Consider the following 25098-nt stretch of genomic DNA (forward strand, 5'->3'; position numbering starts at 1 on the left):
CCTGATTTTAACAACAGTAGGAGTGTGGATTACTTGCTGTAGTAATAATACAGTGCTAACCAAGAGACCAAGAGCCATCGTGTCATAGTGGTTTGCGCATTGGACTATGGCTCCGGAGACCAGGGTTTGATTCCTGGTTGGACCTTGGGCAAATCAAATGCTCTCAGGCTCGAGGGGAAAGCAATGGCAAACCTCCCCTGAACCAATCTTGCCAAGAAAACTCCAGACCTTAGGGTTGCCAAAAGTCGGAAACGACTTGAAGGCACACAGCACACACACAACCAGGAGACCAGAACAAAACATGTCAGTAAAGCCATCCCTAATCTTGCCAAGAAAACCCCATGATAGTTGGAAATGTCTTGAAGGCACACAAAACACACACAAAGCCATCACTGCCAGAGACCCTAGTTCAACAATGCTCCTCATTTTGTCTTTTGGAGTCAAGACGGTTCCTGTTGATGACATGTAAAAGGGTTGCCAAGATCTCGATGGGAGGCCTGATGGTTGGTGCTATAGCTACCAAAGCAGCTATGCAGGGTGGAAGGGGCATTACTAATGATTTACCTGGGGGCTGAAGGTGTGCAGATGTGGGGAGAGGAGGAGTTGAAGGTCTAGGGGAAAGGGCTTGTGGAGGGAGTAGAAAGAGCATAATGTGGAAGAAAGCAGGGCAAAAAGGTTGGCAGCCAAGAGATGGATCAGACAGAAGCATCTATGTAAAGCCCACTAGCATCTGTGTAAAGTCCACTAACAGGACAACAGTACAACTTAGGGTTGTCAGTTCAGGATTGCCCCAGATTCTCAGGTTTTCAGACCAAAACCTGAACTCTTAGGGACCCGAGACCCTGGTGATGTCATTATGCATTAAGGAACAACTACACTTATTTACAACTTGTCATTCAAACATATATACACATACGTATACTTAAAATATTTTTCCTGTTTGGAAATAGGACAGAAAACATGCTACCTGTCCCCAGATCAAAGTAAAATTGGAAGAATTATTTCTTCTTCCCTACTTTGGGAGATAGGATAAGGAACCTTTAAACTCATCCACATGCTTCTAGCCAGAATGTAGATGCAGAGCAGAGGGTGAGTCCTGGTTCCACCACAACTGTGAGGGAAGGAGGAAGCTAACTTAGTAAACACACAGAATCCCTGGAGAGACTTCACAAGTTGCAGCAACAAATTACTCAAGCCTTTCAAATTGCAGTAGGCTGTTGCTCTCCTAGATGAGCTGGAAATTTGCACAGAGCCCTTTCCTTTTGCCTGGAACTGAGGCCTCCGCCTCCGCTTGGATATAACCCATGAAAAATGGAGACTTGGGATGATTTGGAAACCCTGCTCCATTTGCCCTCCCCAGTGTAGAAAAGGACACAGTCCTTCATGCTTTTGCACCATTACACTCCCTGCAAAAGGGAGTGGTATTTGTTTTTGAAAATTATTTGTTCACACAAGCAGTTTTACCTTTTGGTTTATTTCAAAGCAATTTTAAATAATTGGTCATTTGAAGATCATCCACAAGCCCTCACAATCTTTCACACACACCTCCATCTTATCTTTCTGATTCCAGTTCAAGGGAGCTTGAACTGCCCTTCTCCAGGTTATTTTCTTACCTCCTTGCCAAAAGTTTAGACAAGACAAGCTCACAGGGCAGTAGAATCCATGGATTACATATAACCCTAAGACAACTGCACTGTTCTGCCAGCCTGATGACCCCCTTCAGAGATTTGCATTCTAGCTCCTACCATCTGGTTGTGCTGACCACGGATCATGGGAACTATAGTCCAATGCACCTGGAATGCTGTCTTAATAAGGAACCAGAGACCAAAAAAGGGGAAAAAGATGAACCCACTTTTACATCCCAGCTCAAACAGACCCACTGAAATGAGAGGGAAGTCACATTCATTTTAGTGAACCAATGGATCGACCTTGGTACTTTGGGAGAACAGGAAATGTCAGTGCTACTCACCAAGCACAGCTTTGCATGTGTGTGCATCAGCTCTGCTAGCAAAGGGACAGGAAAACAATAGCAGCTCTTTGTCTCCAAAATCTACTTGGGGAGTGATTATAATGCATTATTCTTCACGAGTACAATGGGGACTCAGGCAAGGACAGAGGGCCTTTTCATGTACTACCCTGTGTGTAGGGCAAACACAAGGGCAACACAGGAGCAGGCTATGTCCTGTTCCCAGTCACTGAAATTGGATGTACACATGCTGGTGTAGATATCTGAAAAAGAACAACAAACCTTCATCCCATGGAGATGCATACACTCAGGCAGCCTTCCCCAAGCTGGTGCCCTCTGGCTGTATTAGACCAGACTCTCAGGGTGCAGGATATGATGATGTTCTAACTTGAATTAGATGGAGATCAGAAACAAACTGCCAGCATTTTGTACTTCTTGTTCTGGCACAATTTTGTAACATCTTGAGCACTATTCCCTTTGGGATTAAGCATGTGAGGAATGTGGCATCCTAACCTCTGCCTGCATTCATACCTCACAAGAAAAGAGATGCATCTGAAAAGACTCTCTGACCCTGATGTTCCAGAGGCTCTTTTCTTCAGACTTGTTGGGTTTTGCACAAGTCTTTATGTCAGACAAGTTATGGCAAAGCCAGTGGACTCCCAAAAGAACAACTGAGTAGAAATTCTGTTCTGAACAAGAGCACTTTTCTAAACTTATCTGCAGCATAATGTGTAAGTTACAACCCATCACTTCCTCCAACATTTCCAAGTAGAATGGGCTTTTGCAGACAGCAAAACTTTTTAAGTGATGAAACATTGGAAATGTCTCTATACATACACTGCTTACTAAAGTTCATGGGCACTTCCCTAAAATAAACAGCAGTCTTTGGAGGCAGATTTCTTTCCAAACCAGCTCAGGTCTTTTCTTAAGCAGCAACTGGGGTGGGTAGGGATGATGGGGACTCTGAGGATCCAGCCCCCCAAATCAGACCTCTAAAAAGTGTTTGGAGACAAAGTCCAAGTCTCTGAAGTGGCCCTGCTTGTCTGCAGTCAGAGGCAAGAGATAATCTGGAGGCGTCAGAATGGCCTTCTGGGAGGTGGACAAACTGTCGAAGTTGCGGATGTCGGTGTCCCCCCCTCAGAGTTGGCTGAAACGGGGGCTCCAATGTCCGAGCGAAGAGGGCATCCCAGTCAATCTCCTGGGAAAAGACCAAAATGAGAAAAAAAGCACTGAGCAACTTTCATCTCTCTGAACAGCAGCATGTCATGCGCAGCAGGATAACAAAGTTCAGAAACTCAGGCTCAGTAGTAAAAACTTAAGAAACAAGAGATCCAGTCTGATCACTTTCATTGACAGAACTGACCAATAAGCATAAATAAGTTGCACACAAATTGCACTCCAGGTGGGTTTAATTCTTACTCATTAAAATAAGCACATTTCTCTTTTCTTTCCCATGCCGTTCCTTTCTCTTTGTTGCTAGAGCCTGTTGCTTTCTTGCAAATATCCTTCAGCAAACTCGCCTCCTTTCCTGCATTCTCTCAGCATCTGTTTCTGAGCTCACCCTTCTAAATCATACTATTACAGTTGCCCTTCCATGTCTGTGGCTTTCACTTTCTGTTTGCATCTCTCTCTCCATTCCATCTTAAAATGTCCAATCTGTTTGGCTGTCCTCTTTCTCGGTGGCTGTAATCCAGGTGCTGTTGAGTTCCTGGAGCTCATGATGTAGTCTCTCCAACTTGTGGTTGGATGATTTCAGCACATTTTCCACATGAGCCATGGTCACCCGGCACAGGTTCTCTGCATCTTCTTTGATTTTTAGCTCCTTCTGGATGGCTTGTCGAAGGAGCTCTTTCTTGTCCTCCAGTTTCCGCTGGAGGCCTGGATCCATGAGGTTCACCTTGGTGCTTGACTGATGGAGATGCCTGCCCTACACCTGGATCAACTAAGAAGAAAGTATAAGGTATCTAAGTACTTTAAGGCAGTGGCCAGAGAAAGGATGAAACTGAAAGCATGTAACTCTAGTTGGAATTCAGTTGGGCTTAGACGAAACATTCTATATTATGTATATTAAAAAGAGGATTCTTGGGCTCTTCACATTTGGATTGCAATTCCCAGCAACACCTAGTCAGTAGTGAGGAATGCATGGATTTGTGCTGGGAAGGGGCAAACCAAAAATGCAGGGGATCCTACAGCTCCTCCCACAACTAATACAATTAATATTTCTTACCCTAAACATACTATGGCCTGAACTAACACGAAAGAAAATGCAGGGGGAGATTCAAATAGTCCTGGCAGGACATCACACCTACACATGTCCCACTCCTAACCCTACATAAACAAGGGAGACAGGATGTTCAAAAGAAGAAAAATGTTCATGGTTGACATCCAGATGATGTCAGACTGCAACTCCAAACAGCAATAGATAATGTAACTAATGGTAACGGATGACAGTGGTTGCAATCCAACAATATCCCAAGGGCTACATAATTCCCACCCAAAGTGTTTGACTAGGATTTGGGCAACCAAGGTCATAAACACACTGCAGAAATAATCCAGTTTGAGACTGCTTTAACTACTCTGTCTCAGCACTAGGGAATCTGGGAATTGTGGCACCAGAGCTCTCTGACATAGAAGGCTGAATATCTCACAAAACTACACTTCTCAGAATTCCTTAGTATTGAGCCAGGGCAATTAAAGCAGTCTCAAACTGGATTATTTCTGCAGTGTGTTTCGGACCAAGGCTTCAATAAACCATGCAATTCACTCAGTGGCCTTAGGGCACTCAGTGGGTTCTCCAAAGAGACAGGTCTTCTTACCAGAGGTCTAAGGCTGCATCCACATTACAGAAATAATCTGTCTTGACATCGCTTTAACTGCCATGGCTCAGTGCTATGGAATTCTGGGAATTCTACACAACAAACAGGTGCCACAGTAAACTAGTTTTCAAAATTCCACAGCACTAAACTATGGTGGTTAAAGTGGTGTCAAGCCAGATTACTTCTGCAATGTGGATGCAGCCTAAGCATTTGTGGGTAGTTTTGATATTAGATTGAGGCTGTATGTTGCTCGCCTCTAAACTGGAGACTGCAGAAAGGTTCTGATCCCTGGAAAAATAACCTTAGGAATAAAACATTGATTCAGAAATCTCACTCTTTCTCTTCTGGATTACTACTAAAATCTTCAGACACATTTAAATAGAATAATATAACTGGAAGGGACCACTAGATCCATCTAGTTCAACCAGCTGCCATGCAAGAATGCACAGCTAAAGCACCGCTCTTTTGAATTGTTTGCCTCTATCTTGGAAATTAACAATGTGAGTTTCATCAATGTTTTTACGTCTATCTTTTTAAATTACTGTAACCCACCTTGAATCCTATTGTGGGAGAAAGGCAGGATACAAATCCTGGAAAGAAATAAAATTGTCCACGCTCATTTGACTTTTGGTACAGGAAAGAGCATTTCCCTCCAGCTGTGATCCAGTGATCTAACAATGCTTGCAATGTCTGAAGGTAGGATGTTCAGATGAAATCTGCAAAGGGGTGGATATAGATTTGGACAAGAGCTGGAAATGCGACGTAGTCACTTTGGTTCCATATCCATGCAAGAAGCTCATGCCCAAATATTAAGAAGACCAGGCATTCAGCCAAAGTCCCAGAGCAGGAAAAATCAAAGGTCTCGCCTGCAGAACTACAATCGTGGGATCCCAAGCGTTTGAGTTAAATATTAACACAGGGTTTGGACAAAGTGAGATGCCCGTTTGCTTAGTGCAATAAGAGGGGAACAAAGCAATGGCAGTTTGTGAAAAATATGCTTCCAAAGGAATTACTGGTATGCGAGGGAGATTTTTAATAAACACAAATGTCTTCCTCTCCTCTGCCTCCTTCAATGACTGAGAGAGAAAAGAAAATTAACCATCGCAGCCATGAAGGAGCAAGGACTGAAGTCTGTAGGTTCCAGTTTTGGAGCCAAGAGGAGGCAGAAAAAGAATTCACCCCCAAATTAAGGTGCATAGAAAAAGCCAGCCACATTATTTCGGCAGAAGAGGAAGCAAAAAATTCTTCTTGCATCTCAAGTAGTTAAAATAAACCCCAGACTTTGGAACATCTGGAAAGGTTTCATATACATAACGAAGTACAGTGGACCCTTGTTATACGCTGGGGTTTGGTTCCAAGATCCCCCGTGTATAACAAAATCCGTGTATGCTCAAGTCCCATTAAATATAATGACATAGCAAAATGTTGTCCCTAATAAAAAATGGAACATCAAGGTAAATTTATACTTTTTGGGAACATTTTCAAACCGTGTATGCTTGAATCCGTGTATAAAAAATCCATGTATAAGAAGGGCCGACTGTATCTTGGAGTTGGGACCCAAGTCTAAATACAAAATTCATTTATGTTTCAGATATACACATATCCTGAGTCATTTTAGAGAAACACCTTAAAAATAAATTTTAATTAAAAAAATAATCCAGTTAAAACACTATAAATTTAAGATTAATGATTCCTTTCCTGCTCTCTCTCTTCTTCCCTGCAATCCCTTCCTTCCCCATCTCACCTGCTGGATCTGCTCAGGTCTGCTGCCCAGGCTTGATCCTTCCCAGTCCAGGTGGATCTCATAAACTGGAGCAGCCCCTCAGCATTGTTCAAACTCCCATTGCCTCCTCCTCCTCTTCCTCCTGGGAGAGGGAAGGAGTGGATCGAAGGGATCCAGCGCCCTCTGCGGGTCCAGTGGATCCCCAGCTTTGAAACCACTTTCACTTTCCACGGCACTTGCTGTGTGTTTTGCTTTATTGATCTTTGATATGCTTATCATTAATTTTAGAGCTTTTAAATTGTGGCCTTGTTTTCAACGTCACTAAAATCCACCCAATTTCATGAAGATCTTTCTGTGCAATTTTGAAAAAGAGAAGGAAATCACTTAAAATCTCCCCATGCCATGTTTTTTTCACTATCTAGCTCTCATATCCATGGATTGGACAATTCTAACTTTGGTGCTTTAGTGTTCAGTTGTGTATCTTTACTCTTTAGGATCTTTTCTGGTTCTTTCACAGCTGCCCTTCCCATTCCTAGTCTTCTGATTTTCTTGGCTTCAGCCTCTGTTCTGATCAATGTTTGATCCATGGTACAGGGACTCTTTTACTATTTCTATTTCCTTATGGTCTAGGTTGAATTTATGTAGATCCTCTGTCGTTTTCTTTATGTCAGCAATAAGCCTGCTTTTGCTTTCTAGTGGTTATTTTGGCACCTGAGGCAGAAATCTTACAAGTACTAATAGTAAAAGTATATAGTACATTAAATAATAATTGGAAATATTGACTATCCATTTGGTGCCTTTGGGGTAACACCTAGGATTGCCAGAGTGAAAACTGAAGAGGGCTCCTGTGCCTTTTGTGGAAGAAGAAATTTCAGCAGGTGTAACCTGTTACCAGTGGCTTATCTGCAGGATTAATAGTCCTCATTCTCTTCCAATAGACTGCAATCCTACATGTGATTTACAGGAATTCAGGATGGGGGGGGGGACCTTAATAAACTCTGCAGAAAGAGACACCAGTTTTTAATGAAGTATCTGCAAGTATCCACAAAGATGCATGTTACTGAACGTGTGGCCATCCATTGGCTTTGCATGGCTGTACATTTTCTGCAGAGGGAAGGCAAACAGACGCAAATTTGCCCAGGGAAGTGACAACAATTAAGCGCAGATGAGAATGTACAAAAACCCACAGCAATTCACCCAATATACTTATGTGTAGACCAGCCCTGACTACATGGTAAGACACCTGCTGGAACTTTTTCCTTCTATACAATAATTAAAGGAGCAGAAGCCCTGTTCCGGTTTCAGTTTGGTAATTCTAGTCACACCTAAGCAGCTGCCTCAAACTGTCACATGGAGTGGCCAGCCCACATATTGCTGAACATGTGCTCCTTTCAAATTAACTCTTCACACTGTGTCATGTAGATCAGGAGTGGGCAGATGAGCCATGGTGGCCTTTGTGTACTACAACTCCCATAATGCCCACTGGCCTTCCTAGGCAAGGTATTTTGGCATTAGATAGCCATTTATTAGATGAAAGCATCCAGCTTTTGAATGATTCACAAATGATGATGAAAGTTGAATACCACCATGACTCTATCCTATAGAATCCTCTAATTTGCTATCTGTTGGGGGACTTAGAAGACTCTGCTAAAGACTACCAGTGCAGAGGGAGGGCAAAATATGGTCCTCCAGAGCTTTTTGGATTGCATCCAATAGTATCATTGATGGGGCATCAAGTCCATCCCCTTTCTGCCATGCAGGAAGCCACAATCAAAACACCCTCAGCATATGGCCATCCACCCTTTTTAAAGACCTCCAAAGTAGACTCCACCACTCTCTGAAGAATATGTCCCACTGTTGAAGAGCTCTTACTGTCAGGAAGTTCTTAACGTTGAGGTGGAATCTCTTTTCCTGGATGGAGATGGCCACCAGGTATACCTTCAAGAAAGAGTATGAGGTATGGATTCAAGCTATAGGAAAAGGGATTCCACCTAAACATGAGGAAGAACTTCCTGATAGTAAGAGCTGTTAGTCAGTGGAACAAACTCCCTGGGAGAGTGGTGGAATCTCCTCCTTTGGAGTTTTATAAACAAAGGCCGGATAGTAAATCTGTCACTGGCAGCGCTTTGTGTATTCCTGTGTGGCAGAATGGGATTGGACTGGATGGTCTTTGGTGTCTCTTCCAACCCTGTGACTCTGGACCAAAACACATGGCAGAAATAATTCAATTTGAGGCCGCTTTAATTGCCCTGGTTCAATGCAAGGGAATTCTGGCAACATTTATTCATTTTGGGAGACATTTAACCTTCTCCGTCACAAGAGCTCTGTTGCCCCTAATAAGTTACAATTCCCAGGATTCCCTAGCACTGAGCCAAGGCAGCGAAAGCGGTCTCAGACTGGGTTATTTCTGCAGTGTTTTGGAACTCTAATAAGTCTTAACCTGTATACATTTGTATTCTCCAGAACACAAATGGGAAAAGCTCGAGTTACCACTACTTCCTAAGTTGCCCACTATTCAGTTTAAAATGAACTCCAGGTTCTCCTATTAAGACAAACTTCCCCTCATCCATTTCCTCCATTCATCAGGAAAAGGAAATCTTAATGGTTTTCACCCTCAATATCCAGTGGGGTTTGGTTCCAGGACCCCCTGTGAACACCAAAATCCATGGAAGCTAAAGTCCCATTATATACAACGGTGTAATAAAATGTTGTCCCTTGTATAAAATGGCAAAATTCTGGTTTGCTTTTGGAATTGGGAGAGGATATTTTACAGATTGCTATATACCTTGAGATCCAAGGAATCTTCTCCACCTTGATCCACTTCACATATATTGGACAACTGGTACCATCCCAAACTGATGGGAAGTGAAGGCCAACACATCTGGAGGGGAGCACCAGGATGCAAAAAGGCTGGTCTGGAGATGAGGAACTTGTGGGGTCCCAGAATGATAGTCCAGGCCCACAACAGCCTAGTATCTCCCTGCCCCAAACCAAGATGAGTGACTGAGCATGAAAATGTGCAGAAACATATATAGAAGGAAACTACATTCATCTCTCAGTATTATTTTCCCTCTTGTCAGTCACGTCTACCGTTAATCCAAAAACACTTTTCTTGCTAGTTACTGGGTGCTCTACCTTGCCCATTTTGCATCCTTGAGCCATTCTTCCCATGCCTACTAAGCAGCATGTCACTGAAAGCAGTGCTATTTTGAAGTGTGAGATGGTTACAATTAGGAGCTCACACACACCAAACCTACCTTGCCTAGAATGAACTATAGCATACTTCCCTCTATTGATTTGTAGTAATTTAAAATCCAGGTGGCTTGTTCTCACCGATGATCCACCATCTAGAACAAAATAGCTGTGCAAAGATTAGAATAGGAAACTCTGGGTGGATGTACCTGTTCATCACTTCCCAGTTGAGACAAAGACACTCTTTTCAGAACAGTCCCTACAGAAATAAGCTCACACCTTCCATCATATGCACCCCAAAATTGTGTGTCTGGGAGAAGGGGAACACAAATACTCCACTTGAGGACTGAACACGCTCATTGGCCATAGAAGTCCAAAAGCAAAACAGTTTTGGAGTACTCAACCAAAAGATTACAGGGCAAGTTTCCAACCAAAACCTTTAATCTTTCCTACCTTCAATTCCTTTCAAGAGTCAATCCTATTATGGTCACATTCCCTTTGTAGGTATCTAATGGAGATGCACCAGCCTTGCTGGATCTGACTTTTTAAGACCATTATTTAATGGTCTTGGTCCCAGAGAACAGATTTCAACAGAATCTTAAAGATGAACTATGTTTACTGAATTTTTAGAGGTAAAAAATACAAGAGCAGTTATAAAGAAAAGCTTTAAAATCAAATTGAGTCAAAGTACCTTCATATATTACAAAGATGCCGATAAACCAATCCAATGAAACAAACGATGATTACTTTTCAGCAAAGGATGCATTCAGCAACTATCTGGCAACCATCTTCCCTTGCAAGCCGATATAATGGGATTGTACATATTCTCTAATGCAGTCCAACAATTGTACATATAAGTTTAATCCATACAGTTGAAAATACATGACTTGCTTAAAATAAATGGTAAATTAAACTAGCCTTAAGACGTATGTTAAGGTTCACAATATTCAACTATGGCTCAATTGTGGTACTAGCCATTTTGCTCCAGTCTCCCAATACTTGCCTATGGGAATTGGTAAATCAAGTTATTAGTTTGCTGATTCCAAGAAAGTTCTTCAAATGCCACCAAAAAATAAAGGAACGTTGCCCCAAAAGGTACTAATTTGAACTCACCTGTAACCCATTTCCAAAGGGAAATGAAACCTTAATTCAAATAAATTCTGAACACCAGAACCCACTAACACAACATGCCAATCCAGTGATCATTTTTATTGATACCAATAGATGAACGTTACATAATGCCTCCTACATCGAGTATCATTTTCAAAGACTCTCTCTACCCGAACTCAGCGCAGGCATCCTAGAGACAAAAGCAAACTCTCTATCTGGCTTCAAAATTCACTGCAAGTCTCGATGAGAGCTTGCCAAGTCAGCTCTCCTTCGTTTGCTCAAGAGCTGATTAACAATTAGTTTGATATGGAAGATGTCAAAAGGTTTCTCCTAAGGGCTGAGGAAAAAGCAGGCAAGCCCCATAAAGTTGAAATAGCACCAATGGGCAAATGCCTTCCTGCCTGAATCTAAATCCAATCATCTCCAACGAACAACCTGCATGAAGGGCTTGATTTGGTAGAAGGAGGGGAGAGACTGCAATGATTTCTTATGTACAAGTGGCGTTTTGTTATTGTCTTCCTCGTATACAATTATTAGTCCTAAGGGCTGCAACTCGTAGGCTAAGAGGCAAACTAAAGGGATGGGTGATAAGCATGCTTCCCGCCCCCCAGTGAAGACTATCAGCCCCCTTGTGTACACATTAAGTTTTATTGTAACAAAGCAACTTGTACACTTTTTAACGTTTAAAACTGAGCGTCTTTCTTTTCCAGTGAAACGAGAGAGAAAAAAAAAAGTTGAAAAAACAAAAACAAGGAACAAAATTACAATAGAGAGAGAAATGTAAATTGCAAATAAGATCCTACAGGTTTTTCTGCTGCTGATTCTCCATCAAGTGGCAGGGCTCAACTGTCATTGTTATCGGAAGAGAATTTGTTTCGTCTTTTTTTAAAAGTGTCACCTTAAACTGCAAGGATGTTGGATAAACATCGCGGTTAAACATGCCAAAGAAGAAGCCATGTTTTGTCAAAATGCCCGTTCGACCCACCCAACGTCTGAAACCCACCCTTGACTTACCCTGTCTATAACCCCCACCCTTAATTTTTTTTAGCTTTTTCAGTGTTTTTTTTTAAACAAGAGAAGTAGACAGATACATGTTGGTAAATGCTAACTGTCCATATTCACATAGAGACACAGTGTAATCTCTGAGCCCAATATACAGAGAAAGGAGGGGGGGAAAGCTAGATTCTATGCACTACTACACAGGGGCCTAGCACTCTTCAGCTTCCAGCAGAGCCAAGGGAGCGGAAGGGTCTCTTTCTTCCCCACAGAACACGCCGTGTGTTGATGCCATTGAACAGTTCGTTCGTTTGTTTCAAAACAGAGGGGTTAAAAAAACCGAAATGGGTAGAGATTATTTTTTTTTTATCCACTGTATTCTGCTCAAGATAATTTGTGTTTTTTTCTCCAAAATTATTTGTGAACCATGGTGAAAGAGGAGAGGAAAAATATAGACTTCAGGAGAACAAGGCGACTGAGCACAAAAAAAGGAGGGGGGGGGGGAAATAGACAGCAACTTGCTCCCAGGGATTGGAGGGAAGGGAGAAAGGGGTTGGGAAAGAGGGTGGTTGGAATCTGTCAGTGTTCAGTCATCTTCTCCTTCATCCTCCTGTTGAAAGAAACACAGCACTTGAATAAAATACTGCCAAGCTTTGATCACGGTTGTTTAAAAATCAGTGCCCTCCCCAAAGACTCTAAACCTCTCTCTCTCCTCTCTAAATAAGGCTACATAAGCAATTCTGGGCATTCCTACAAAGACCACCATCCCACTGAACACAGCGGAAAACAAATCGCACTGTGTTTAGTACTATCTCGTGCCAAAAGCACTAGTAATTTTGACGTTGCTTGAATCCAGGCTACTTATAAATGGCTGCGCATGCACATCCTTGTAAAATGAGGTTGTTTCTGAAAAATCCCAAGTTCTGGGAGTACCCTCCAGATCCACAAAACTACTCCAAGGATGTGTCGATTCTAAGCTTGGCCATGGTGAATAACTATCTTCCTTGCACATGAAGTGTAAAGGAGGAACTTTTTTTGGATCTGACTGCAGGATTCCTCAAAACCCTTGCTTGTTGAAGTCAGTACGTTTATCCAAATCAAGGTCTAAGCCCTTCACGAACATCCGCTATTTATTTTATGGCCAATTAACCCTAATACTGAAAGCAGCCAAAATTAGAAATCATTCAAGCAACTGCATACTCAGGAATTATCCTCAGAGTAGCATCATTTATGTCCAATTTTGCTCTGTATAAAGCCACAGCTAAATGGTGGTGTTTCAAGAATCATGCTTTTAAGGTCCTAACCTCTCCTTCTTCACCCTCATCATCATCTTCATCTTCTTCACCCTCATCTTCATCACCTTCTTCATCGATGTCCTCCAGTCCTTCTTCCTCTTCGTCATCGTCATCATCCTCTTCTCCTTCGCCTTCTTCATCATCCATATCAGGAACCTGATTTGCCATAAACACTACAGTTAGCTCACTTATCTTAAACAAGCCATAGAAGGACTGCTGTATGTATGATAAATTCACTGAAGACTCGTACCAAGTAGTACTGCAATGGATTTGGCCAGATGTCATCCTTAATGACCTCCCCTAATTCATCAGCTCCGGCATCAGAATGGTCAGTGAACCAGGTGAAGAAGCTTTCTGGTTCTTCATGCTGCCTCTTTCTGCTGGCCTTGTTCTGTGTCTGGCTTGAACGCTTTGTCAGATCCTAAGAGGGGAAAAAAGACACAGGAAATTCAAGGTTTCCATCTGAAAGTATTAACTCCTCCACAGAATAGCAAACATTTTCATTTGTGTGACTACTGACATTATAACAATAACATATATTTACAATACAAGGCATTGAAGCTTGAGGTCTGGGTATGGATAACTACTACTAAATGTGTCTAATAGAAGTGTACCCCAAAGACATGCCATATCAAACTAAACACCAATATTCTCCAGCTGTTTCAGACCAAAGTGGGCATTTGCAAAACACAGACTAAAATGCCCTCAGCCACATAGAAGTAGCTGTGCAGTTCTGACAATACTTAGTCCTGGAGAAAGAAATATGAGTTTTGTAAACTAAAAGTAATTTAGCTAGCTGTAAGATCTTTATCCCCTCTTCCTTTGCTCTCCCTGCACCGGACCAATACTATTAGTCTTTCAGACTGGAGAGCTCTCCTTCATAATATTATTATGCCAAATTGTGCCGTAAAAAATTCAGAAACCCTCAAGCAAACTACACATTTCCTTCCACAATAACAGTTCAACTCTTTGCATGAGTTAACTCAACTTACAAACTTACTTAACCAATGCTAGTTGGAGAAGATGCTACATTAGTGGCTGGACTCAAGAGTCCAAGAAGGAAACCAAATGTCTACTGTTTCCACTATAGCCACTTGTCACTGACACACTGCGCCACTTACCTTCCCAGATTTCCATTTGATTTCACTGGACTTTGACGATGGGTCCCCACTCTCATTCAGATGAAACTCTTTGGAGAGCATCTTATTTTCAAAATACGGATTTTCATCAAAATACTGCAGTCAAAAGAACAGAAGAACGTAGAGACTTTGAAATCTTTATGCTGTCTATTAAGGCAGCAGGGAGCTGCCAGAGAGTCCTCCCAGCCATCCAAATAGGCAAGACTGGTGCAGAGCACCCACACTTACAAAATCTATTCTGTAACCTGATTTGATGTCTTCAAACTCCGTCACCTCAACTCTGATCAAATAATGCAGTGCTTCTTCATCTTCTTCTCCCAACAGTGCAGATACTAAGAGAGATTCATAAAACATCACAAACTTAGTTATGAAACAAATTGCATTTCCCAACTTGTTCATTAGTTACGGATCTACTCTGCTGCTGTTACGCAGGCCTATAAAGGTCATATACATAGCTGGCACTTTATCTTCACAACAACCCTATCAGGTAGGCCAGACCAAGAATCACCCAGTGAGATCTTGAACCTGGATTTCCTCATTTCCAGTCCAACACTCAGACTACTGCACTATATGTTGGTCTCCTATAAACAGTGTGCTTTCTTCAACAGTTTGAGTTCTTTTACTTGTTTCCTCTATTTTAAAGAAAGCTTTGAATACAATATTGAAAGTTGCCATGTAGGACTTCAGCATACCTTGTGGGTGGTTGACAAATGTTGTTACCCAAAAGTTTGGGATTTTGGCGATCAATTCTGACCTCTTCTGGAAGAATGGTTGGCGGAGTTTGTTATATTTCTGTTCTACTTTCAAAATTTCCTCACTGGCTTGTTCATTCAGTCTGTAATGGAAGACAAGAGCCAAACACAGCACAGATTGAGTTCTGGAAAGGGTATCATGCCAATATGAAATTCCACAGTGCTTTTAAACATTTAAAACACAGACCTTTGGCCATCCTGAAATCCTTACAGCAACAATAACAACTTTAAAGCATAATGTTTAGTTACTGTTGCAAATGGAACTTGATATACAGTCAAAGTGTTTTCCATTTGATTTTTACATTTGCCCCCAAAAAGCTACTGGGGTAGTTACAACAATATAATTACTCTTTCAAATATTTCTGTCTATCACAGTTCCAACTGTATAGCCATGACTTTTCAGTCCAGAGCTCCATATGTGGTCGAGTCAAAACTGCCCTGCTACTGTTACACATTGCATTTCCCACAGACAGACCTTGCTTTTAACTCTGGTTGCAAACTTCTAAGTACATCTCATAAGCTCAGCAGTGCCACATCTACAGCCCACATTTGACCACTGGCATTCGGAGTGTGGGAAAATGAAACTTTGTGCTGTTTTATTTATTCACAACTGTATACTTTTCCACCATGTGCAATAACAGTTAGAGCCATATAAACATTTAAAACAACGGACTAATTTGAACAAATAACAGACCTCACATTTTAGAATGCAATACTGCTTTGCAAAATAGCCAACTAACCATTCATTGGTTAATGTTATCTGTCAGTGTCTTCTACACAAACATGCCCAACAACATGTAGATTACCTGTCTATTTCATTCTGTACTTCATCAATATGTTCAATTGCTTCTTGTTGCTCTTTGTCTGGAAAAAAAAGTGTACCAGTGAGATTCTCAAGAGTTCAATTAATCCCAAAATTCAAGACAAACATTATTTGTTCAGATTACTATAACTAAGTATCATATTTTAATTGACCATTCGGGGTCTGCATCTTTCAACTAGTTTGGGCCTCAAGAAAGAAGCAGCTTCTCTTTCTCTTTCGGCTGCAGTCCTGAACAGCAAACACACTAAGATGTTCTTTTTAACTATTTCATCTGCTGAACATCATTTTGGGAGGTGGGCTTAGAGGTGATAAAACAAGGCAAACTTCACTGTCTTCAGCCGCTTATGCAACAAGCTTACGGTGGGACTAGATAAGAGTGAAAAGCAACACTTCTGAAAAGGATCAAGTTGGGAGGAAATCGCTGTAGCCTGTTCAGAAGCTATTTCCCACCAACATTTCTAACACTGCCCCTTTTTACCCCAAGCGACCCAATGAGACACACTGCGCTCACTTCCCAGACTAAGGATCTAGTTGTAATGCAACATGCAGTGTGTGCTTTCTCAACTAAACAAGTATAAGGAACCAGAGAATACAACAAACTGAAAATATTAATGAATCACACAACCCCCTTTTTTGCACACAATCACAGCAGTATCTCTGAAGGGACGCTGCTACTCTTGAACCACTTTTGTGTGGAGGAAAGGTGTTCTGGCTCCTAAAGGGCACAACTTCGCACATGCAAGCCTCAAGTCTAAGCGGCAACACACCCGCTGTGGTCCATGCCATCTCCTTCTGCCCAGGGCCATGGCAATTCATGTTAAACCTCCTCTTACACCCACAAAAAAGCTATTTAAAAAGGGCGGGCAAAAGCAAGGAGGGGAAGGAACACGTGGGCCAAGGAGGCATGCTGGAATTTCCCTTTGACTGCAGCCTTCTCTCTCTTGGATTGGGGTTGGCAAGATGCACAATGAGAAAAGGGGCCACTTTGGAGCCCATTCTCCTAAGAGCCAAAATAGCTTTCATAAACACAAACAAGTGGTCAGAGGGATTAGGCTCCAGCCATGAAGGAGGGAAAGAAAAGAGGAGGAGGAGGAGGAGAAGGGATGCATTTTATTCAGGGATGTTTCCGTCCAAAGCAGGGAGAGAGGCTGAAAACCCTGCCAGAGTCACACGTGGGGATGGATGGATGGATGGATGGATGGACGGAGGGCAGGAAGTCGGGGCCCAAAGGGGACCCCCTCCTCTTTGAAATAAAAGCCCCCCAATAAAACTTCGTATCACCCTTTTTGTGGCCCTTTCTTCCCTCGTCCTTAAAAATAAAGCAGCCTGGGAAGGAAATCCATGGGGAGCGTGTGTATAGAGACACACCAGGCACAAACACTGCTTGGAGTTCTCCCCTGAGATGCAAACCGGCCTCGTCCTTAAAAACACAGTCAGGAAGGCAAATCCGGGGAGAGCATGTGCGAGCGAACACACACACTTCGAATCTGCTTCGGTATGTAGTAGGTATGTGTATATATAACACACACACACACAAACATATAATTGTTGATACAGTTGTATCTATACAGACTCCTTGACTTTGATTCCCTGACTGTACACAGATAGACACACAGGGAAGCGAATTTGAGTTTGTGCGTCCGCATATGTGTGTGTATTGTGTGTGTGTGTATCTATCTGCTTTCTAAATCCCTCATTTGTCAAAGCCAGGCGGGCGGAGGGCAGAGGGAGAGGGGAAAAGGGAGCGGGCCGAAACAGCAACAAAATTGCCTTTTATCCGAAAAATATTAAAAGCTAAGCAAGAAAGTGTCTGGGAGAGGAATCACTGATGGCGGGCGGAGAGGAAGGCAAGGCCGGGCGGCGGCGGAGAGGAGGGCGCGCGCGAGCCAGCCAGAGACAAAAGGGGCGCTTTTAACATGGCCTCCGCCTCCTCCTCCTCCTCCCTCCCTCCCTGGCCTTCCCTTGGTGCTGCTGGGAGGCCTCCTCCTGCCGCGCGGCCTACACATCCGGCCCCCCCTCGAGCGAAGGCGCGCGCCAGTCCCTTCTTCCCGCCTCCGGTGCCCAGGGAGGAAGATGGCGGCGGCGGCGGCGGCAGTGGTGGAAAGGGCGCCCTCCTCCTTCCTACCTGAGATCTCGTCGGCGCCGTCGTGGTTGGAGTTCAGCTCCTTCTTGCTGACTTTGGCCGCCGGCGCAGACATCTTGGAGGCCAGGGCGAGAGAGCGAGGAGGGAGGCAGGCAGGCAGCCGCGCGAGAAAGGCGGGAGGAGAGGCAGGAAAGGGGAGGGAGGGAGGCAAGCAAGGAAGGAAGGCGCTCGCTCGCTCGCTCGCAAAGGGACGCCGAGGCTGAGCCCGGAGACGGAGCCTCGCCTCGCCTCACACCGGGCCCCGCCGCCTTTCCTCCTCCTCCTCCTCGGTCTCCGCGTGGGTGCCTTGGGAAAGGGGCAGCAGCAGCGCCTCGGCTCCCCTCACGCTGCTCTCTGCACACAGCGAGTCTCCTCCTCCTCCTCCGGGCGAGCGTGCCCTGCGCATGCGCAGACAATCGCCCTCCTTCCCTCCCGCTGCTTTTCCTCTCCCCGGCGCCTGCGCAGAGGAAGAACTCTTCCCCTCCCTCTCCCCTTTACTAGCTCTGCCTACGCGCAGGCGCGAGACAGCCGCCCTTCGCGCAGGCGCAAAAGCGGCCCACCTCCCTGGGGTTACCAAAGCCGCGCATGCGCCCAAGCCGGGGTTTGTCTTTTATGTAAATTTCCATCTCCCTCTCTCTCTTCTCCTGTGGGCAAAGAGTTAACAAGTAGCCGCGCAGGCGCAGTCTCCTCCTCCCCAGGGCGAGCGTGCTCGGCGCAGGCGCAGACAATCTCCTTCCTTCCCTCCCGCTCCTTTTCCCTCCCGTCTTTTCGGACTATTTTAAAAAGGCGGATAGTCACGGCGCAAGCGCAAAGAAATCACTTCATAAACTTTCAAGGAAAAAAAGAGGGGTTGAGCGTATTTACTGCGCATGCGCGTCTCTCGTCGGGAATAGAAACAAGAGTAAAGAACATTTCTCGGCCCAACGAATGAAGGGGACTCTACTGCGCAAGCGCACAAGGGCGGGGGGAGGGTGTTAATGTAACCGCCCACGAAGAGTACGGAAAGCGGGAAGGCTGGCTGGCGCATGCGCAAGTTAATTTTTTTGTAACCAGCTCAGGCTCTTAGACCGTTAAGGCCCCGCCCCCGCCGTGCGCTGATTGGCCGAAACGCTAAGTTCTCACCGCTGGCTCGCGCACCACGCACGAGGCTCAGAGAAGGGAAAGTAGGGCGGCCAGGCGCGCATGCGCAGAGGTCCTTGGCAATGCTTGTGGTGGAAATCGTAATTTAGGAATGATTTTCCCCTCATGAACCCTGTTTTGTTTATTTCCTCCCATTTGGAAATAAAAGTTTGGACCCTGCTTCCAATTTTACTTGTGGGTTGCCTTCCCCCCCCCCAGCCATCCATAAACTTTGCCATAGACCACAAAAGAGTGTTGCCATTTTGCCTGCGCCTTCCCCAAAGTCAACCCTTTGGAATGGGCCATAAATATTTTATCAACCATGTGTCATCATCTTTTGTGTGTGGGATTGTGTTAGTTGAATCGCACTCTCACAAAAGGCCTGGTTTGGCAGGAACAGCCCCAAGTAATCCTTGGGCCTATTTCAGCTGCTTTTAAACGCATCTAGGAGCCCTAATTATTATTATGATTATGATTATCTTTCCAATCTCTCAAGGCTCAACGCAAGGTCTAACATATTAAAATACAAATAAAAAGAAAACACACAAAACCAACAGTTAAAATACAATGCTGTAAAACCATTTGAGCTACTCTCATATGGGTACATTTAAATATATATATATATATATATATATATATATATACACACACACACACACACACACAGATTAAAAAGCCATGTTTTAAAAATGAGTGGAGAGCTATGTTTTTAATGTTGTTTTGAATGCGCCATCAGCGTTTCCAGCCGCCATATCCCTTCCTGCAGGTCACTGTGGTCTATGGCCACAAGCTGAACATGAGCCAACAGTGTGATGCGGCAGCTAAAAAAGCCAAGACGATCCTAGGCAGCATCAATAGAAGAGAGGGAAGTAATAGTGCCCCTCTATTCTGCTTTGGCCAGGCTTCACTTGGAATAATCCTGTGTCCGATTCAAAAAGGATGTTGGGAAGCTGAAGCATCTCCAGAGGAGGGCAGCCAAAATGGGGAAGGATCTGGAAACCATGCCTTATGAAGAGAGGCTTCAGGAGTTGGGCATGTTTAGAGAGAGAGAGAGAGAGATCCTGCCATGCTCAGGATAAAAAGCAAACTGGCCATTTGTCTTGAACTTTAAGTCCCAGAAGGGGAAAATAAAAGCATGTCAACAGCCTTCTTTTAGGATGGCCATGAACTGCTGAATAAAACAAATGAAGAGGCCTGCCATTGCTAATCCTATAAGAATGCACCGAGGAAGTGATTGTCCTAAATTGCTTGAGGCTCAGATATAGGCTTTGTGTGTCAAAAGGTTTTCTTCATGGCCATAAAAATTTACTGAGCTGCTAATTGTCCCCACATCCCTTCCTTTTTTACAATTATATTTACATACAAAAGTCAATTGAGTTTGCCTACAGAGATGCTTTGGAATAATGGCCTGTGGCTTTACAAACAGCCCCCTCAGTCCTTACCAATAGCTTCATATATATATATATATATATGTAATTTATATTTACAGCATTGTATAAATAAAGCTTAATAATAATAACACACATATATATGTTCTTGTTTGTTGTTATTATGTGTGCCTTCAAGTCCTTTCAGTTTATGGTGGCCCTAAGGATTAATCTGTCATGGGGTTTTCTTGGCAAGATTTGTTCAGGGGAGGCTTGGTATTGCCTTCCCCTGAAGCTGAGAGAATGTGACTTGCCTGAAGTCACTCAGAGGGTTTCATGACCAAGATAGGAATCGAACCCTGGTCTCCAGAGTAGTAGTCCAACACTCAAACCAGGAGCCTCGTATCGGCTATTTTATTGTTGTATGCCTTCAAGTTGTTTCTGACTTATGGCAAGTCTAAAGTGAACCTATAATGGGGTTTTCTTGGCAAATTCCTTCAGACGGTGTGTGCCATTGCCACCCTCCGAGGCTGAAAGTGTATGACTTGACCAAAGTCACCCAGTGGGTTTTTACATAGCCAAGCCAGGATTCGAACCCTGGTCTCCCAGTGTCCCAATCCAATGCTGGACCCACTATATAGCATGCTGTCTCCCTCTATCTGCTGTTACCTCCCACTAATTTTGGTTCCACTTAACGTCTGCCGCTTTCGATAATGTGTTTTTAATTAATTGTTATATGTTTTTATATTTTATTGACCAGATTTGTAATTGTATATTTATACTAAGATGTAATCCTGCTTTGATCCACCCAGGAGAGTCAGGAAAATATAAATAACATTATTATTATTATTATTATTATTATTATTATCTGGGTCCCATCACACTATATATTATACACTACCAATTATTATTATTATTAACCTTTATTTATAAAGCGCTGTAAATTTACACAGCGCTGTACATACAATCTTTTTAATTGAAAATGACTGGGAAATGGTACAGGACGCCATATCAATTAGCGTTTATAAATGATAAATGCCAATCAAAATGTTGGCATGGATGTGGAGCTAAGGTTATTTATATACATGTGGTAGGAATGCCCATGTGCGCAAGAATTTTGGACAGGTTAAGAAACAGATAAATATAATAATAGGGATAGAAATACAATTAAGCAAAGAAAATTGTTTAACTCTCAATTTAGGGGGAATTGAGATTGAATAGTAATCAAAGATATGTAATAAAACAATTTCTAAAAGCAGCTCATTCAGTGATTGCTTATGGATGTAAGAACAAATCAAATTGGAATTAAGTTTTATTTGTTTAAATATGTAAAAGAATATATATTATTTGATTCCCTTAGGGAAAGAAGACTTAAATATATCAGGGAAAGCAATAAAGAATCATGGAAGGATAAATGGGAAATTGTGATTAAGAAAGTGGAAGGTATAATGGGGTATGAAGAAGTAAAAAATATAATTAATGATGTTTTCCACATCTCTGATAACGATTACTGATTAAGCAAATATTAGTAAATTTGCATTCCACTTAAATAACAAATTATTATTATTATTATTATTATTATTATTATTATTATTATTATTTATAGTATTTATACCCCGCTCTTCAGCCAAAAGGCTATCAATGAAATATTGATTTATTTTGTTAACATATTGTTCACATTCATAGAGGATAGGACCATGTTTGCCATATTATTATTATTATTATTATTATTATTATTATTATTATTTAAAATTATATTTCCCTTATATTATATTAAACTGTTCTGTAAAGTGTTAAACAGGAGGGAACCTTTATTTATAGCATTAACCTAATTCAACAGAGGTCAAATCCACACTCTTCAGAATTAAGCACTTTTGTTTTGACCTAAGTGAAATAATTTCAATTGCTCCTGTGTTATTTTTTTTAATATTAAGCTAATTATTAGGATATTTGCCAGAAGCCTCCCCCATTGATCTCAGCAGCACATGCCCCTTAAAACCAGCTTGTGAGGTAGTTTTTGTGAGGTACTGCATTACCTCACAAATTGGCTTTAAGGCATATATCCCTATATTTCTTTTTATTTTATCTGGTGATAAAATAATAATCGCAGTAAAAGAAAGGAAGTTTTGTTTTGTTAATTGTTATGTAATGTATAATGTTAAATGTGGGTTTTTTTCTTTTTTAAACTGTGTAAGATGTTCTATTTTGTGTCTTTGTATAGTAATGTATGGATTTTTATGAAAAAACTTAAATAAAAAATAAAAATAAATATTCTTATGTTTCTTTAAGGCGTATATTCCTATATTTTGTTGAATAACTCAACAAAATGATAGGTTTGCTTTAGGGATGGTAGTTTTTGTGAAGTATTTATTGTGCTACCTCACAAGTTGGTTTTAAGGGATATATTTCTATATTTTGTTGAATAAAAGCTCACGATAGGTTTGCTTTAAGGATGGTCATTTTTGTGAGGTACTGCACTACCTCACAAGTTAGTTTTAGGGGTTATATTCCTATATTTTGTTGAATAAAAGCTCATAATAGCTTTGCCTTAAGGATGGTAGTTTTTGTGAGGTACTGTACTACCTCACAAGTTGGTTTTAAGGGGCATATTCCTATATTTTGTTGAATAAAAGCTCGTGATAAATTTGCCTTAGGGTTGGAAATGACTAAATTTGCCTTAGGTTTGGATTCCTTACCTCAAAAGAGTTTACAATAATAATTTTGTGAGGTGAACACATTATATTTTTTTAACTTTAGATCCCTTAAACAAATAAACTATGAATGTTAAATAAAGGGGACAGAAACAACATCTTTTTTTTTTACTTTTGAGAAGTTTTGAAAATAAAAAGGGGTCATTTTTGTCCCCTTTCTGTTCTCTTTATTTCTGTGTGTGAAATAAAGGCATTTGCGTTTTTTTCCGACTTCTAAAATCCCATTTCTGAGGGGGATTTTATCTAGTGCGATAAGGTCCTTATATTAAATGTATTAATTTCCGCTTTTGGCAAAATATTTATTAATCACGACATCAAAATGTTTTGATGTATTTATTTAATCGCATTTGGTCACAACAACTTGAATCTTTTATTCTGTTAACTCTCAGGCAGCACCAGAAAGCAACTGTTTGCCTCAAGCTAAGCCTAAAATGGCCGCCAGAAGTGTAGAAGGCGGAGAAGAAGGAACTCTTAAGTCAAGGCCTTTTAGATAGAGCTGGGAAACGGGTTCAAATCCCTGCTCTACCCATTGGGCAACCACAAGTCACCCTTTCTCAGCCTCTGAGGAAGGCCTTAGCAAACCGCAATAATCTGGGTTGTTTTTAAGGAACCTAATAACAATATCTTTTAACATGAGGACTAGCTTTTAGTTTCAAGCTTGGTAAATCGGGAGCCTGATGAAGCCTGGTTTATAATTTTAAATCTAGTACTTTGTAGGCCTGGCTTTTTAATCTGAGGCCTAGTAACTTTGTAGTGCCTAATGAGCCCATGTGGCTTAGTGCTTTTGAGCGTTGGAGTAGACCAGGTTTCATATTTTCTTTCACCCAGCCATTGGAACCCATTGGGTGGCTTTGGGCAGCAAGTCACACTCTCTCAGCCTCAGAGGAAGGCAATGACGAATTTCCTTTGAACAAATCCTGTCAAAAAAGGAGAAAAAAATTATACACACACACATATATATATATTCTTTAGCATTGCCATAAGTTAGAAATGAGTTGAAAGCACACAATATAGTTCAACAACCTCCATAGTGCCACACAATTCCAGACCATGATCTAAGCCAGAGTTAGTCAAAATGGTGGTCAATGGTCTAATCTGGCTCTGAGAAACACACTGCAGAAAGAATCCTGTTTGAAACCATTTTTAACTGCCCTGGCTCAATGCTAGGGAGTTCTGGGAATGGCTGCTTGGTGAGACATTTAGCCTTCCCTATCAGAGAGAAGGTGCCACCAATAAGGGCAGGTTGCTTACCTGAAGCCGTGGTCCTTCGGGTGGTCGCCTGTGGCTTCATGCTAGTGGAGGGTTTGCTCTTGCGCTGAGATGCCATTTCGGAGCTGCAAGGCTGAGCAAACTGCCAAGAAGAAGAAGACCCAGCCGCTGCTGTGCACTGAGCAGGCACACTAGTAGTCCCTCCAAACTAGCTCCTCCTTCAGTGCAAGAAACCTAGCAGCAATGTTGCCAACAAGCCTTGGAGATATATCTCCCTGGGATGTTTTAGCAAAACCCTGTACATATTATTATTATTATTCAATCAAAATCCCTGGAAAGAAATTAATTAAATCCCCCGGATTCCAGTTGGCAACACTGCTTAGCAGGGACCTGAGGAAGGGTGCGTTTGTGGTCAGTGTTGCCAACAAGCCTCGAAGATATTCCCCCTGGAATGTTTTACCAAAATCTCTGGAATTCCCCAATATTTATTATTATCATTATTATTATTCAGTCAAAATCTCCGGAAAGAAATTAATTAAATTCCCAGGGATTCCAAAATTCCCCCAAAATTGGCCACACTGTTTGTGAGAGGGCACAGGTGACCATTCGAGGGGCCACAGTTACAGGTCTCTGTGTCCCTCACACAATACTGTGACTAAAAAGCTTAGCTGTGGCAATTGGGAAGGTCACTGCAGAATTGAAGAGAAGCCAAAGCTGGCATTCTGGCGAGAATTGGCATCAAGCCGGTAATGCCGGAC

General features: G+C 42.3%; 1 protein-coding gene across 3 annotated transcripts; it reads right to left on the reverse strand.

The window, feature by feature from the left end:
- Positions 1-10891: 10891 nt before the first annotated feature.
- On the reverse strand, positions 10892-24638 carry SET (SET nuclear proto-oncogene). Of its 3 annotated transcripts, none has more exons than XM_089535184.1 (8): positions 24383-24638; positions 15796-15853; positions 14930-15072; positions 14466-14569; positions 14220-14333; positions 13349-13519; positions 13164-13254; positions 10892-12413 (listed from the first exon to the last, which is right to left on the reverse strand). In XM_089535184.1, the coding sequence occupies exons 1-8, from the start codon at positions 24456-24458 to the stop codon at positions 12406-12408; spliced, it is 765 nt and encodes a 254-aa protein (XP_089391310.1). In that variant the 5' UTR covers positions 24459-24638; the 3' UTR covers positions 10892-12405. The 3 variants fall into 3 exon arrangements, with proteins under 3 accessions (XP_089391310.1, XP_089391308.1, XP_089391309.1); XM_089535182.1 differs by having other exon boundaries at positions 13108-13254; positions 24383-24635; XM_089535183.1 differs by lacking the exon at positions 24383-24638 and adding an exon at positions 17938-18330 and having other exon boundaries at positions 13108-13254.
- Positions 24639-25098: the final 460 nt, after the last annotated feature.

Source organism: Sceloporus occidentalis, unplaced genomic scaffold (assembly GCF_023333645.1).
Source record: "Sceloporus occidentalis isolate IW3139 unplaced genomic scaffold, rSceOcc1.0.p SCAF_8, whole genome shotgun sequence".
NCBI lineage: Eukaryota > Metazoa > Chordata > Lepidosauria > Squamata > Phrynosomatidae > Sceloporus > Sceloporus occidentalis.